General features: G+C 39.2%; 1 protein-coding gene across 6 annotated transcripts in view; it reads left to right on the forward strand.

Moving 5' to 3' along the window:
• The window catches only part of SGCG (sarcoglycan gamma), a 139312-nt gene extending 124653 nt beyond the window's left edge, over window positions 1-14659 (forward strand). For all 6 annotated transcript variants that reach the window (XM_008692139.2, XM_008692143.2, XM_008692140.2 and 3 more), the window contains 2 exons: window positions 10035-10158; window positions 12334-14659. In XM_008692139.2, coding sequence (XP_008690361.1) covers window positions 10035-10158; window positions 12334-12507 — 298 coding nt within the window. In that variant the 3' untranslated portion in view covers window positions 12508-14659. The remainder of the gene's footprint in view (window positions 1-10034; window positions 10159-12333) is intronic.
• Window positions 14660-17426: the final 2767 nt, after the last annotated feature.

Consider the following 17426-nt stretch of genomic DNA (forward strand, 5'->3'; position numbering starts at 1 on the left):
GCCGTGCCCCTTGTTTTATAGGGATGTTAGGGGATGTGGGCTTCTTCTTTAAAGATTTTATTTATTTATTTATCTGAGAGAGAGAGACAGACAGTCAGCAAGAACGAGAACAGAAGAAGGGGAGTGGGAGAGGAAGAAGCAGGCTCCCAGCGGAGGAGCCCGATGAGGGACTCCTTTCTGGAACGCCGGGATCACGCCCTAAGCCAGAGACAAGCGCTCAATGACTGTGCCACTCAGGTGCCCCGGGTTGTGGGCTTCTTGATTTTTCAGCCTGCTTTCTGTGTTCTGGGGGAGGGGCCTGCCGCGCCGATACTCAGGCAACCCTGTTTGGGTAGAGTCTCCGTGTCCCCTGCGAGGGGTGATGGGGGTGGGCACGCTGTGAGCCAGTATTTCCAGGCTTTTGTTCTCTGGTGGCTTTCCCTGGTGGTCTGCTGTGCCTCTTCTGAGAGTCAGAGCAGCAGAGGCTGAATTGTCACAGAACAGAGGGATTGCAGCCCGTTCTCCACTGATGTTCTGGCCACTTTAATTCTGTTTCTGTTGGTGCTGCTCAACCCTGCAGCGTCCCGGGATGTGCGCCCCACACCCAGCGTCCCTGCCCTCACTTCCGGGGCCAGCGCGTCTCTGTCCTTTGTGTTTCTAATGCCGCCAGCCGCCAGCTGCCCCACGCGCTCCCGGATCTCCCGGTCTCAGTCTATGCCCGGTGAGCACACCTCGATTCCGGAGTTCCGTGAGAAGCCTGGTGGCACACGCACCCGGTTCAGGGTCTCAGTCTGCTGTTTCGCGGGTGCCGACCATGAGTCCGCCCGCTCCCCCATGCAGGTGGCTGCTGCTTCCCGGTGCCCGAGCGTGTCGGCTCCCTCCCCCTTCTGTTTATCTTCCAATATCTGTGCACGGTTTCACAGCTCCCCTCTTCGTACCTCAATACTCAGCGCTAGAGATGTTCATTTGTAGAGATCCAGATGTATCTTCCTGCGTCTCAGGCTGATTCTGTGGATGTTCAGGCTGGTCTGGTACCTATCCAGCTCGACTCAGGGGACCGGCTGAAAAAGGGTTCCCCTACTCCTCCGCCATCTTAACTCTTACAATGTATCATGTTAATGGGTTTTCTAATACTAGACCAATTTTGCATTCATTGAATGAATTATCCTTAGTCATGGTGTATTCTTTCCTTACAATGATGTTCAATTCTACCTGCTAATATTTTATCTAGAACCTTCACATTTATGTACATAAATGATATAGGTCTGTACCTTTCTTTTTTGTGTGTTTTTGTAAAGTTTAGGTAACAGTGTTATTCATGCTTCAAGAATTAGGAAGATTTCCTTCATTTTCAATGTTCTGGAATAATTTGTGGACATTTGGGAAGCTTTGATTTCTAAAGGTTTTGTAGAATTCTCCCTTGGACCATATGGACCTGATGAATTTTTTAAAAATAATTCCTTAATAGTGTAAATCTTCTTTTATGGAAATTTGTTTCTTAAAACCTGTACATCTAATAAGGGTCAATTTTGATCACCTGTATTTTCTCTAGAAATTGTTAATTTAATCTTGGTTTTCAAATACATTTGCATAATGGTCTGAAAGAGGTATCTTGGGAATTTAATTCCTTCTGTTTTAGTATTTTTTGAAACAACTCATTGATAAAAAAAAAAATGCACAGTTAACAAATGAATCATTGATCTCAGCTTGCATAATCACATTTCTCATCCCAAGTGTTTATTTCTCATTTATCACAGGTTACCATCTTGAGTCTACTTAAACAATGAAAGCAATTTGTGCCTCATGGTAATTGACAGTTGATGGTGTGGCTGGTTTTCCTTAATTCTAGCAGTTCCAAGAAAAAAGTAAAAATCATAAAATATCAAAACAAAACATTTAGTCAATTCAGCAAGTAAAAACAGTATGAAGAGTTGAAGGTTTCATCCAATAAAGGAAGTAAATGGTGGGGGACTGCCTTGGCTGGCTCAGTTAATAGAGGTAGGACTGTTAATCTCAGGGTTATAAATTCAATCCCCACATTGGATGCAGAGATTACTTAAAAAATAAAACCTTTTTTTTTTTTTAAGGAAAGTTTCATCCAATAGCAGAATAGTGCAAATAAACCATTAGGAACTTGGGTATTGGAAACCACTGTTTGGGCATTAGTGAAGGGAGTGAATTCTTTCAAAAACACTTTCAAGGCCCCGAATCGCCAAGGAACTGTTGAAAACGTAAAACAAACCTGGGGGCATCACATTGCCGGATTTCAAGCTGTACTACAAAGCTGTGATCACAAAGACAGCATGGTACTGACACAAAAACAGACACATAGACCAATGGAACAGAATAGAGAACCTAGAAATGGACCCTTGGCTCTTTGGGCAACCAATCTTTGACAAAGCAGGAAAAAACAACCAGTGGAAAAAAGACAGTCTCTTCAATAAATGGTGCTGGGAAAATTGGACAGCTACATGCAAAAAAATGAAACTTGACCACTCTCCCACACCATACAAAGATAAACTGTAAATGGATGAAAGACCTCGATGTGAGACAGGAATCCATCAAAATCATAGAGGAGAGCATAGGCAGCAACCTCTTTGGCATCGGCCACAGCAACTTTTTTCATGACACATCTCCAAAGGCAAGAGAAACAAAGGAAAAAATGAACTTGTGGGACATCATCAAGATAAAAAAGCTTCTGCACGGCCAAGGAAACAGTCAAAAAAACTAAGAGGCAGCCCACAGAATGGGAGAATATATTTGCAAATGACACTACAGATAAAAGACTGGTATCCAAGATCTGCAAGGAACTTCTCAAACTCAATACACAAGAAACAAATAAACAAATCATAAAATGGGCAGAAGATATGAACAGACACTTTTCCAATGAAGGCATACAAATGGCTAACAGACACATGAAAAAATGTTCAAAATCATTAGCCATCAGGGAAATTCGAATCAAAACCACATTGAAATACCACCTTACGCCAGTTAGAATGGCAAAACTTGACAAGGCAAGAAACAACAATTGTTGGAGAGGATGTGGAGAAAGGGGATCCCTCCTACATTGTTGGTAGGAATGCAAGTTGGTACAGCCACTCTGGAAAACAGTGTGGAGGTCCCTTAAGAAGTTAAAAATTGAGCTACCCTATGATCCAGCAATTGCACTACCGGGTATCTACCCCAAAGATACAGATGTAGTGAAGAGAAGGGCCATATGCACCCCAATGTTCATAGCAGCATTGTCCACAATAGCTAAATCGTGGAAGGAGCCGAGATGCCCTTCAACAGATGACTGGATTAAGAAGATGTGGTCCATATACATAATGGAATATTACTCAGCCATCAAAAAGAACGATTTCTCAACATTTGCTACAACATGGACGGGACTGGAGGAGATTATGCTAATTGAAATAAGTCAAGCAGAGAAAGACAATTATCATATGGTTTCACTCATTTATGGAACATAAGAACTAGGAAGATTGGTAGGAGAAGGAAGGGAAGAATGAAGGGGGGGTAAACAGAAGGGGGAATGAAGCATGAGAGACTATAGACTCTGGGAAACAAACTGAGGGCTTCAGAGGGGAAAGGGTGGGGAAATGAGATAGGCTGGTGATGGGTAGTAAGGAGGGCATGTATTTCATGGTGCACTGGGTGTTATACGCAAGTAATGAATCATGGAACTTTACATCAAAAACTAGGGATGTACTGTATGGTGACTAACATAATATATTAAAAAATATTATTAAAAAAACTGCATATATAAAAAAAACACTTTCACTTTTCATACATTGATCTTTAATCCAACCAGATTTGCTTTTTCATGTGGGGTGTATCATTATGTTTCAGTTGTTTCTCTAGGGGTTAAATTTCTGGATTTGAGATTTAATACCCTACAGGAAAGTTTCTAACTTTTAATAGGTGAATTTAACTATTTATATTTATTATGATCACTGATTTATTTGACATATTTCCGTGGTGTCATGTTTTATTTACTGTGCTTTTTCTTTTCATTTTTTTCTTCTTTCTAACCTTTGGTTGGATTATTAAACTTCTCCTTATTCTCCCTGCCATATTTCCCTCTAGGTTCTGGTTTCATTCTTTTAAGGATTACCCTTTATATTTTATATGCATAGAGATAAATTAATACTTTCTGATTAAGTTTGTCATTATCATTCTCTTCTCAAATTATACCAAAAAATTTAGAAAGTTATTCCCATCCAAACTTTGCTTTGTGTGTTGTTTTGTTTCAACTTTGCTTTTACTCATCTCTCTGGTTATGTTTTTCAGGTAATAAGATTTGGCTTTACTCACATAGTGTTGATTTTTCTGATGTCCATCACTTTTTTTTCCAAAATATTCATTTCTTCTGGTGTTAGTTTCTATAAGTACTTTCTTCAGTGACAATCTGCATAGACAGTAAACTTTTCCCTCTGGGCCTGGGATGTCTAGTCCCTTCATAGTTGAAAGATGGCTAAGTTAGGATATATTTCTAGACTGACAATAACTTTACTATTCATTACTTTTGGGTCTTTGCTAAGTTAGCAGTTTGATTTTCATTCTGAATGAATGAAATGTCTTAATTTGTACTTGGGTATTGGTGTACTTCTTCAGTTTTGGGAACTCGTGTTATTTTTCAATTCTGTAAAATGATTAAACATTACCTCTTCATATCTGCATTCTCTAGAGTATAGGTGTTCTTAACTTGTGGTCTGTGGATCTCCTGGGTGTCCAAGAATAGGATTTAGTGGGTTAATGATTTTGAATGTGAAAAAAAAAATCCTTCATTTTCACTGACCTCTAATTGAAAGTTAGCATTCCTTCAATTATAAATGAGAGGCAAAAAACCACAGTAGTATTAGCAGTTTCTTTGACTGTCTCATCTGTAGAAGCCAGAGATACTTCAATATCACATAAAGGTTATAGCAAGTATCTCAAAATACATTACATGCTCCTTATTGCTTTGAAATTACTCTAGTTGTAAGCCCTCTGGCCAGATCCTACTTAATTAACAAATAAGCTTATAAATTACTATAACACCCATTTAGGTAATTTTTACATTTGTATTTAAAAGTCACTAGTTTCCTTTGAAATTCTATATTTTATGCATTTAAAAACATTAAATGTGTATTTCAAATTTTACATTTCTTGTTTTCCCACCGAAATACCAAATCTATATTACAGTGTCCTATTCTCTTTGGATATATGGCATGTCTAGTATTCAGTCTACCAGAAGACTTTAATTTTTTTATTTCATGATTTTCTACTTACCTAGTTTTTGAATCTTTCTTTTTCTATTCTGGTCTTGTTCTATGAGTGTTAATTTATCCTTTCGGGTGATCTAAACTTAGTGTTAGTCCCTTCCTGAATGCTCTGTTATCTCTAGTTCCTCATGTTGACAGATTCTCCCATTTGGTTTGAAAATTCTGTCTGGGATCTCATTCTCCTTGGCTCTTCATCTGGGAGCAGTTGTCATGGAGACTCAACATTTGCCCTTAATGTCAGTTTCACATTCACTTCTGTCAGGGCCCTGCAGGGGGCACTGTTCTGAAGCCAGTATTCACAGATATTTCTCGGGTTGGGCTTATAGGAGGCCTGAATAGCGCGTGGATTTGGGTTCTACAATAATGAATCATTTAAGACTTTCTGCTCCCATTCCAGAATGAGCAGCCTGCTTTAGGGTTCTTATCATACTGTGTTTCAACTCTCATCTGTATGCCCAGAACCCATTTCCAAACACTCCTTCCCTGCCCCCTACAGTTGGCTACAACTTCTAACCTGTAGAGATTTAAAATACCAGCCCACAAGGCATTTACCTGCCCATTACCTCCAAGGGCTCCAGCATTTCAACTCCCACTCATCACTCTGGTTAGGAGTTTCTTCTGTTCTGACACTATGAAAATGCCCTTTGTTTTTCTGTTTTTGTTTTTGTTTTATGCCTAGTATGTGTTTTAATGTTTTTGATTGTATTTTATTCAGCATTTATATGTAATTGGTGGCTGAGGGCAGAGCTCTGCATCTGTTCATCTGTCTTGAGTGGTCTTTACAGAGTGATATTTTTAAAGCAAAAATGGAACCTTGTCATTCCTCTGCTTACATCCTTTAAGCTGCTTGAATGTTAGATTCCTAAAGGCAGGAAGGTCATCTGCCTTGTTTGCTACTGTTTTTCTACAAATCTAGGCGAGCACATAATAGGGACTTAATAAATAAGAGTTAAGTGAATAAATACATTACTCCCCACACTTTTAGATTAAAGACCAACACAGTTAACATAGTCTAGTGGTCAGCATGGCCTAACAGTGGACATAATCTAGTCCTTGCATGATTTGACCAGTGCTATCTCTAAGCCAACTTTTCTTGTAGATTTGTATTTACGCTTCCCGGTCTCTCAACCTATTTACAAAATTTAGGCTTACTATAAGCCTGAAAGAGCTTAAAATCAAAACATTTTCCATAAATTTCAGTAACTTTTCCCCTTTGTTTGAATGGCACTAACATGACATAAGCAATAAATATTACAATCATACATGCTTGACAAGTTATATTCTCTAAATTCAAAAGTGAATATGGGCAAACACACACACAGCTTATTTATCTGGTATATTTCTGGGTCAGTGTTCAAAATCTTTTGTTCCTCCTATAAGTCACAAGTAAATATTTACATACTCACATATTTGAAGAAAGGGGTGGATATCTAACTAGCAAACTAAAATGTAACAAAAGAAAAAAATTGAGTTGTTTTGTATCTGACCGCTGTTCAGTGTGTTCATGGAAATATATACTTCAGAGCATTCTAATCACAGCCTTTTTTGGTAAAATGTGTCCTAACTTGTGCTGAACTGACACATTTCATCTTCAAGGCTGTAAATGATGCAAAGGGGAAGAAACTTGCTATTCCAGAAGCACCATATTGTAATATGGTTAATGAGTAATTGGTCCTATTGAGGTCATTTTGTTGTTTGATGAATGATCTTTGAAACAACTCGCCTTCCTTAGGATCTTCAAAATCACAAATGGATTGCCTGAAATGGACCAGACCTCTGCAAGTTCCTTGCATGTCATCTTCCCTTCCTTTCCTTCCCCTATCAAACCCCCCTTTTTTTCCTATCAATCTAGACAGGAAAAATGTAGACGACTAGCAGACATCAAATAGCAAAATGGGCAATCAGCAGACCAAATCATCTAGGTATATCTGAGTGTTTCCCCATAACCTAAGCTTAACATAATTTGACCAATAAATTCTATGAATGTCTCTGTTTCCTTGTACTCAAAGTAAATATAAATTTCCCTCAAAATGTGTAACACGTCAAATTTTCATATTGATCTGTACTTAAGAAAATGAAACTTCGTTTTCTACAACAAATAGTGGTAGACAAAAACTTGCCAATTAAAGGCAGCAATTCCTCTGAGCTAAACATCTACCAAATAAATATTAAGTCAGTTCAAATGCAAATTAATGACCCACATACTTCTTTCCTCTAGAGCCACTCCCCTTTCTCTTTCCTGCCCATATCGATCTACTCTAATCGTACCCTACTGTGGGAGGATTATAGACCATTTTGTATCCTGTTCCACTTCTCATTGATCTTTAAACATTTCAATCACATCAGCCTTTCAGACTGTCGGGTTGGGTTGGGTTGGGTTGCATTGGGCTGGGTTGGGTTAGAGTAGCTGAAAAATCTTTCAAGTGATCATGTTGTGCCACCTGGTGGAAATTTAGTATTTTTCAGGCAGAAGCAAATAGAATTTCTCTGGTTCGTATACTCTTGGTTCTCTTGTTTGACTTAGTCACAAGGAGATTCTGATAAATTATACAAAAACAAAACCACCTGAGGCCAGTCTCCATTCTGTCTCTCAACCCTACCAGTTCAGTATTTTCCCAAAAGACATCTTCACATCTGCCCTGTAATCCTCCTAAAAAAACAAAACAAAACAAGCCTGCAAACAAAACCTAAAGGCTAAGCTTACATTCTACTTTACGAACAGGCAGCAAATGAACATGTTACCCTTAAGTTTGTCTTTTTCCCAGACGGGTTTGTGTTTTCACTAAAAAGATAGTTTTACAAAGTTATTCACAAATAGCATTTTCTTCTGGTGTGATATGCAGTGTTTAACCCTGCCATCTGAAACTACTATGTGGGGGTAGAGCTGTGTAATGTTTTTATCTGTTTTTAGAGGATGCTAATTTTGTAGACACTTACTGGTGGGAAGTTAATTTCTTTACTGCACATTATTTCTGGATTTATCGATAAAGAATGTACACTATATTAGCATTCGAGAATAACATCATGAGAGATCTCAGTCTGCTTGACCACTCTCTCACACCGTACACAAAGATAAACTCCAAATGGATGAAAGACCTTGATGTGAGACAGGAATCCATCAACATCCTAGAGGAGAGCATAGGCTGTAACTTCTTCAACATCAGCCACAGCAACTTCTTTCATGACACGTCTCCAAAGGCAAGGGAAACAAAAGCAAAAATGAACTTTTGGGACTTCATCAAGATAAAAAGCTTCTGCACAGCCAAGGAAACAGTCAAAAAAACTAAGAGGCAGCCCACGGAATGGGAGAAGATATTTGCAAATGACACTACAGATAAAAGTCTGGTATCCAAGATCTATAAAGAACTTCTCAAACTCAATACCCAAGAAACAAATAATCAAATAAAAAAATGGGCAGAAGATATGAACAGACACTTCTCCAAAGAAGACATATAAATGGCTAACAGACACATGAAAAAATGTTCAACATCATTAGCCAACAGGGAAATTCAAATCAAAACCACATTGAAATACCACCTTATGCCAGTTAGAATGGCAAAAATCGACAAGGCAAGAAACAGCAAGTGTTGGAGAGGATGTGGAGAAAGGAGAACCCTCTTACACTGTTGGTGGGAATGCGAGTTGGTACAGCCACTTTGGAAAGCAGGACGGAGGTTCATTAAAAAATTAAAAATAGAGCTACCCTATGACTTAGCAATTGCACTACTGGGTATTTACCCCAAAGATACAGATGTATTAAAAAGAAGGGCCGTATATACCCCAATGTTCATAGCAGCAATGTCCACAATAGCCAAACTGTGGAAGGAGCCTAGATGCCCTTCAACAGACGAATGGATAAAAAAGATGTGGTCCATATATACAATGGAATATTACTCAGCCATCAGAAAGAATGATTACTCAACATTTGCATCAACATGGATGGGACTGGAAGAGATTATGCTAAATGAAATAAGTCAAGCAGAGAAAGACAATTATCATATGGTTTCACTCATTTATGGAACATAAGAAGTAGGAAGATCGGTAGGAGAAGGAAGGGAAGAATGAAGGGGGGGGTAAACAGAAGGGGGAATGAACCATGAGAGACTGTGGACTCTGGGAAACAAACTGAGGGCTTCAGAGGGGAGGGAGTGGGGGAATGGGATAAGCCAGTGATGAGTATTAAGGAGGGCACGTATTGCATGGTGCACTGGGTGTTATACGCAAGTAATGAATCATGGAACTTTACATCAAAAACTAGGGATGTACTGTATGGTGAATAACATAATATAATAAAAAATATTATTAAAAAAAGATTATGCTAAGTGAAATAAGTCAAGCAGAGAAAGACAATTATCATATGTTTTCACTCATTTGTGGAACATTAAGGAATAGCAGGGAGATTGTTAGGAGAAGGAAGGGAAAAACAAAGGAGGGGGGAGTAAACAGAGGGGGAAATGAACCACAAGAGACTATGGACTCCTGGAAACAAACTGAGGGTTTTAGAGGGGAGGGGGTGGAGGGATGGGCTAGCCCAGTGATGGGTAGTAAGGAGGGCACGTATTGCATGGAGCACTGGGTGTTATGTGCAAACAATGAATCATGGAACACTCCATCAAAAACTAATGATGTACTGTATGGTGACTGACATAACATAATAATAAAAAAATAACATCATGATACTACATACTTTATTAATTGTATTTTCTATGCAAAGCCATTCAATGAAGGATTCCTGTGGCGGCTTTTTTTTTTTTTAATACTATTTTTTGTTGTTTCTTTCCCTCATTTCAGATTAGAATCCCCCACACGGAGTCTAAGCATGGATGCTCCAAAGGGTGTCCATATTAAAGCTCATGCTGGGAAAATCGAGGCTCTTTCTCAAATGGATATCATTTTCCAAAGTAGTGATGGAATGGTGAGTTTGGTGTATGAAGCTCCTATTGTACATCCTGATAACTTTCAGAGTGGTCAGAGACCATCATTTCTGCCATTACCTACCAATCCAACTTCTCTCAATATGGCGGTCACTGGGAGTTACCTGTAAATGACAACCATGATCAGTTGTTGCCTTGAGTGCTATGCTTGCTCACATCAAATTATGTTTAAATGAAAATTAAATATGAAAATTAAGAGCTTGAAAAGTCAACCACAATAAGGATAAAATCTGGAAATTCAAGTCCAGAAATAAAACATCACTGATATAAGCCAAAGTCATAATGCGGCGGTAGAGCACTTGCTACTCAACATTGATTGTTCTAGTACTAGACCAATTCATGAATTACCTGTTTGAATTCAGAAAAGTTGACAGGCCTCCCCAGACCTGGACTATCTTCTCATTTGTCAAACAGGGAAAGTACTATTTCCTTAACTATGTCACAGAGCCATGAGATAGTAGTGTGGTACTATGAGTGGCAAGATTTTGAAATTATCATATTAATTTGATATTAAGAGAAAGGTGTGGTTGAGGCAGCAAATGGGGACCATGAGAGGCAGCTCATGAGTGTGGACAGGACCCGTCCAATGGCAGGCTGCTAGTGGAATATAAAAGATATCCAGTGAAGCTCCTTCAAGTTGTAACTTGAAAAGTTATGATGCCAAGAGCAGGTAAATGCAAAAACGGAAGTCAAGGATTTTGGAACCTCATTACTAAATTATAATGTCACAACATACTTAAAATGTATTACCTTGGAAAAATATACTAATTTTAATTTTGAAATAGTCTCACTTATTTCCACAAATAAGGCACCATTTTTTTAATAGCACATAGCCTGACTCATAAGTTGATATCCCTTATTACTGGGAGCTAGTTCAAAGTGAGGGGATAGCTGGCCTCCCACAAGATACATTCCCATAAAGATAAACGAACGCAAGCAGGGAAGGGGTATGTGGACTGCCAGGGTCTTAGAGTTTGCTAGAAGAGCAAGAAAAAAATAACAACTAGAAAACAAATTCACTGATTAACCATAAGAAAGGAGAGCAGAGAAACCAACAAGGAAAAGCTAAAGCACATTAGGGAAAACCAGGTGGCCACAGACCCAAAGCACTGGACAACAGCTTAAGTAGGTTCTGTGTTAAAAAAAAAAAAAATGCAATACACATTTCATTTCTTTTACTCTGACAGTATCCCAGACCACAAGGTAACTTCTAATACTGTTCCACCCACTGCTTCCCATGCAGTGGTCAGCTTCCCGAGAGGGGTTACAGACTGCAAACACCAGGTTATGAAAAAAGTGGAGTTCGTGGGTGAGAGTGCAGAAAATAAAGGAAGAGTCCAACTTGTTTGCAAGGAAAAACATTTTGCCCGCCCATGACATGCTTTAATTCCTTCTAATAAGTGAGGACCCTGGCGTGGGTAAGATTGGGCTACTCAGTGGGACAGTTCTTCGTTCCCCAAAAGATTTCCAAACCTCAATTAATGGCCATCTATTTACATCTCAGTGTAACTAAACTGTCACAGGAACAAAAACCCCAGTAGCTTTCGTTTAATTTTAGTTGGCTTTGGTCTGTGTGTCTACTGTTTTTCCACATCTAAGAGAAGGCAGCTGAGTTTCGAATATTTTAGAAGTTAGGGAAATGGTTGGTAGCTAATAGAATGAAGTTAATTGCCTCTTATAGGGAAACAAAATCAACAGAAATTCCAACATTCACAGGTAGAAATTATTAAGATGAACTTATTTCTGTGGCTTCTACTTTATCCTAATGGGGTAGAGAACGTGATTTAGCATAAAGTCAAAATAGGTCACAAGATAAATGTGAATTAAAAGAACATTTTTTTTCAGATAATTCTGAAGGTATTTTTAGTATAGCATCATAAATCTTCCTAGCTCAACTAGCATAATGGGTTTTAAAAAAAAAGGCTTCTCTTTAATTTGGAGGAGGAATTATTAAGCCCCTGCCTGAATGGGAAAAAAAAGAAAAGAAAAGAAATAGGCTTTAAAAGACTCTGATAATGTCTTAAGTCAAGTCAGGTGCCTATTTCATTTTCTATGCAGAGAAGAAACTAATCTGTTTGGAGCATTTTGAGATATGAGTTTCACGCTATCATAGTCATTCTCCTTTACCACTTCACCTCTCCTTTTCTCCCAAACAGCTTGTGCTTGATGCTGAAACTGTGTGTTTACCCAAGTTGGTTCAGGGGACTCGGGGTGCTGCTGGCAGCTCACAAAGACTCTATGAAATCTGTGTGTGTCCAGATGGGAAGCTTTACCTGTCCGTGGCCGGCGCGGGTACCACATGCCACGAAAACAGCCACATCTGTCTCTAAACCCCCTGCATCTTCCACGGAGCACCTGCCTCATTTCAGTGAGCTTTACAGATGCCAACCTCAAGCCTTCACACCAAGCAACTTGACAGTGGGTGGGAAGTAGGAGGGCACACTTTCAAAAGGAACTCAAAAATGTACCAGTGAAGGTGTTCTGATGAAAATACATGATCTCAGAATGGTGTGCACATTTTAGACATAAAAGTCTAGCAATAGCAAAAAAAAAAAAAAAAAAGAAAAGAAAAGAAAAGAAAAGAAAAGGAAAAGAAAAAGAAAAAGAAAAAGAAAAAAAAGTCTTTGTTCCACTAGGTTTATTTTCACCAAAGCCATTGTGACTTCTCTTTTTCTTTCTTGTGGATAATCGATCTACAACAAAATATTGAATTGCTGTGTGGAATTAATTTATGCTCTTCAACTGTGAATATCTAACTCCCCATAAAAGTAGCTTTGGTCGATACTAAAATGCCCCCAAAGTTCTATGTGGTGTTCCCACTATATCACTCAAACCCACAGGTTCTCTCATTTTAATGCAAAGTGTGTCCTGTTTCACAAGAAATCAGGTTTTGAGGGGACTTGGGTTGATCTGATTTTCAATATGTAGTCAAAGGAATAAATTATACAAAATTAATCATGTTTTCTTTATACATAGTCATAAGCAATAAAAATCAACCTACATTTTTCACAAACTTCAGTTTGTCTTCCTTCCTTTAATCCCCACAACGGTGCTTTGAGGTAATATTTTCCTCCAAGTTAACTGGTAATTAAAAAAAGGTTCAGCTAGGACAAGTCAGAAGGTCATGCAGTAGCTAATGAAATTAAACTGAAATGTAACCCTACATGTGAACAGCTGTTTTCACTTTGAAAATCTCTGGTGTGTTGTCTCATTCTATCCAAACCCCAACCTACGTGAGAATTGTGGAGATGGGATGATACTCTTTGACAAGTGAAGAAACCAAAGTCCACTAGGATCAAACAGCTAGTAGGTGGTGGGACTCATTACTGCGTTTACCTCTTACATGTCAGTAACAGACCGGATGTTACTTCATAGAATCAGACTCTCTTCATTTTTGAAAGTAGGTCTAGTACCCGTTGGTTGTATGTGTTGCTATGTAAGTCAAATAGGACACACTGAACCTATGAAAATAGGCTAGTCTTGTGTAAGCCACTCACTCACTTTGTAAAATGCCAGTCGTCACAGACTGGTGGGTTTGCTTTGGTTTCATTTTGTGTTTTACCAGTTGTTATAATTAGGATCTCCACGTAGCACAAGTTGTGGTAGGACCAACAGCATTGCAACTTTCTATTTATAGGATTTATAACTGTAAACACGAGTTCAGATTCATTTTCTGCTGTCTCAGAACTGAGAGGAGAAGAGTGAACTCTTGATTTCTCATGCTGTTTTAACAAGATGTTCATTTAACAGCATAGCCCGCTTATAGCAAATCCTGGATTTTCAAACTGCTATGTACATCAACACTTGAAATTACAAAATAAAAATTAGGTGTGCCCCGGGCAGTTAAGAGCAAACTCAACTCTAAATATAATGCAGCTAAAGTTTCACAGGGGGTGGGTATTTTTAGGTAATAAATTGGTATTCACCTTTTCCATTTAGTTAAGTCCTGATTTCTTAAGTTAATGTCTGCTGTCTTACTATAGCATTCCTACTGTCCTAGTAAGTAGTGCTGCCTTCGTTCTGTCATGTTTACTCTCTTGTTCCATGTTTGTACAAAACAAATGTCTAAGCTCGATTGACACAAGGTCAAGAAAAAGAATCAAGGAGAAATTATGGAGGATAGAACCCTTTAAATAAAAGATGTAAATTAGATTTTTTTTTTTTTGGCTCCTTTGCTATTTGGAATCGTCATGAAAGAAGTTGTTGTAGATAGCTGCATTCTCTAGAGTGATTAGGAATTTATCCTTGGTTAGTATCAAAACTTTTAGATAGGCTGTATTATAAAATGTAATACATAAATCTGTCTTTTTAAACACATTATGCAATTTAAATTTTCATTGAAAGTCTAAGGTCATGACTATGAATATACCTAATAAGCTATGTACACTAACTGGTTGTAGACTATTGAGTATTGATATTTGAGTGACCTCAAAAAAATAGCCCTTATTTCTTTTTCAATTTCCAAACCAGCTGAGTAGGCACAAGTAAGAAAGATGAAGATCAGGGGCGCCTGGGTGGCGCAGTGGTTAAGCGTCTGCCTTCGGCTCAGGGCATGATCCCAGCGTTCTGGGATCGAGCCCCACATCAGGCTTCTCCGCTAGGAGACTGCTTCTTCCTCTCCCACTCCCCTTGCTTGTGTTCCCTCTCTCACTGCCTGTCTCTGTCAAATAAATAAATAAAAATCTTTAAAAAAAAAAAAAGAAAGAAAGATGAAGATCAAAATGTCAGCTTTAATAGTAAAAAAAGTTTGATTTGCAGCAAAATGGATTCCACTAAGACCTGACTATCATAGGAACCTCTCCCGTTCCAGGGAGAACTGTGGGCGCCTGACTCTCCAAGCTCACCACGTGGAAGAGGGTGGACAAGTGCACCTGTTCTGAAGGCAGCCAAATTCAAAGTAAAAGGAAGGGGTGAGCTACACGTGTTCGGGTCCTTCCCCCAAATCCACCCACCAGGTCAATCTCCACCACTTTGGGTATAAGGGAAGGAGAGCAGAAGCTGTTCTGAAAGGCAGAGCCCCTCACACCAAGGCTGTTAGTTGGTGTCTATCTAGTTTTCTGTCCCTTCCTTCCCTGATTTAAAACATCAATTCCTACTCAGCTTTAGAAGTTTGCCGTATTTAAAATGCCATTTCAGATTCAATGTTGTTTCAAAACCAAATAAGCTTTTGTATCCGGTGTAAACCTGCAGGCGAAACAAGAGGATCTAAGGGCACCGCTAAGCCAAAACCCATCTTTAACTGAACAGACAGCGCAGCTCCACTTCCAGGGTGGAGTGCGCACCTTCATGTCCCCAGCATCTGACAGACACCTGCACTCGGTGCTGGGGGCGGTTTTCAAATGAATGAATGGCACTGCTTTAAGCCATATTTGTTCAAACAAGGTAACAGAAAAAGCCTTTGGGAGCCAAAGCACGAGGACACTCCACGGGCAGTCTGCAACTCCAGCCCGGCCGAGGGTGTGGAGCGTGGATCACACGCCCGCTGGGTCACACGCTTGCCCACCCCGCAGCCACCGGTCACTTCCGGGAAACAGATCTCTCCGTGTGTCTGTATCTGGACGTCTCCTCCTGGTTCTGTTTCCCTGGGAGAACCCTGATTAATACAGGACTAATTAAAATCGTCTATAATTGCTCTTTTCTACCAGCACTACACATTTTATCCTTGAGAGCTACGGAACACGTGAAGTACAGAGGATGTTGACCGGCCCCAAGGGAAGAGAACCCCACACACCCGCACGTCAGACCGTCACACCCGTGAACAACTGCTCCTTATTTTATTAAACACTACTTGAACTTTGTGCCAATGTCGTCCTCAGGCTCTCCGCACCACCACCCCCAACTCCCCACTGCTTTTCATTTTATTCATTCATTTATATTTTTTATACTTAAGATTTTATTAAGTAATCTCTATGCCCAGTGTGAGGCTCGAACTCACAACCCGGAGATCAAGAGTCTCATTCCCCGCCGCTGCTATTCAGACTATCCGGGCTGCACAGGTTGTCCCTGAGCTTCCTTAAGGATGCTGTGACAGTCCCGCCAGCCCACGGGGGATGCTTTTAGACCTTGCTCATCTGGCAGCACAGCACCTGCTCCCGAGTGCAGGAAAGCCTGTTCCAAATATTTGTAGACTGTGGGCTACCCAGGAACTCCAGACACAGGCTAAGTGTCCACTTTCCTTTTAATAAGAAAAGCGAAATGGTGGGTAAGCATAAAATAATAAAATTCAAAAATTAGTTCACATCAAAAATTCCTTACCCTGAATTTCAAAATCTAAAAAGCTCCAAAAATAGGAACACTTTCCAAATATGTCTGCTGCAAACTACTGGTGGCAAGATCTGACCAGAATTTGGGTGAGGTATTTATCAGCCTGTGTATTAGAGTTAGGGCGAGTATTCATAGGTTTCACGGCAGAAATATGAATGTGTTTAAGAGTGCTACCAACCCAGATGGGAATGCTTGTATATAAGGGATTGTAAACCTTTCTTTTTTTAAGTATAGGGGGGAAAAAAAGAAACACAACTCCAACTAGATCAACTAGCACAATGGCCAGACAAGGTTTTCTGGGTAAATTTTAGTATCAAAAAACAATAAAATATATTCCAAGTGCTGAATCTGAGTTTCAAAGTGGCAAGCACTTCTTAAGACATCCCAGAAAGCTGAAGACCCAAAATTTGGTAAGCCCCAGAACAGAAAACTCTTCACCCTGATCTGCCTAGTTTTGAAGACCTGTGCCTCAGGTATAAAGATGAACATTTTTTGTTAGGGCTCAAGCTTAAATCAGCCCCAGACATGCAGCCCCCTCCTGAGGCAAGGTTAATATCAATTCAGCCTCTGCCTATGGAAGAACCATAATATTTAATGTGTCTACATCCAAATGCACACACCATCTGTGTATGTGTGTGTGTGTGTGTGTGTGTGTGCGCGCGTACCACATATATCAGCTAAGCTTATTCCCTAAAAAGGGAAAATACAACTCTTAACTAAACCAATGAACACCTAATAAACCCAGTATATATCAAGTACTTTATATTCAATCATAAAAGAAACGTACTAAAATTCAAGTATAAAATATAATAAAAAAATTCTATCCTAAATATTGTCAATAAATACACACATATAAATGTTATATAGGAAGATACTAAGTTTGATTTTCAGGAAATACCAGTTACAATAATTTGATATGTACATTTGCTTTATTAAAAGTATGGCACTTAATATAATAGCAGAAATAATTACATAGCTTCACATC

Source organism: Ursus maritimus, unplaced genomic scaffold (genome assembly GCF_017311325.1).
Source record: "Ursus maritimus isolate PB19 unplaced genomic scaffold, ASM1731132v1 scaffold_10, whole genome shotgun sequence".
Classification (NCBI taxonomy): domain Eukaryota; kingdom Metazoa; phylum Chordata; class Mammalia; order Carnivora; family Ursidae; genus Ursus; species Ursus maritimus.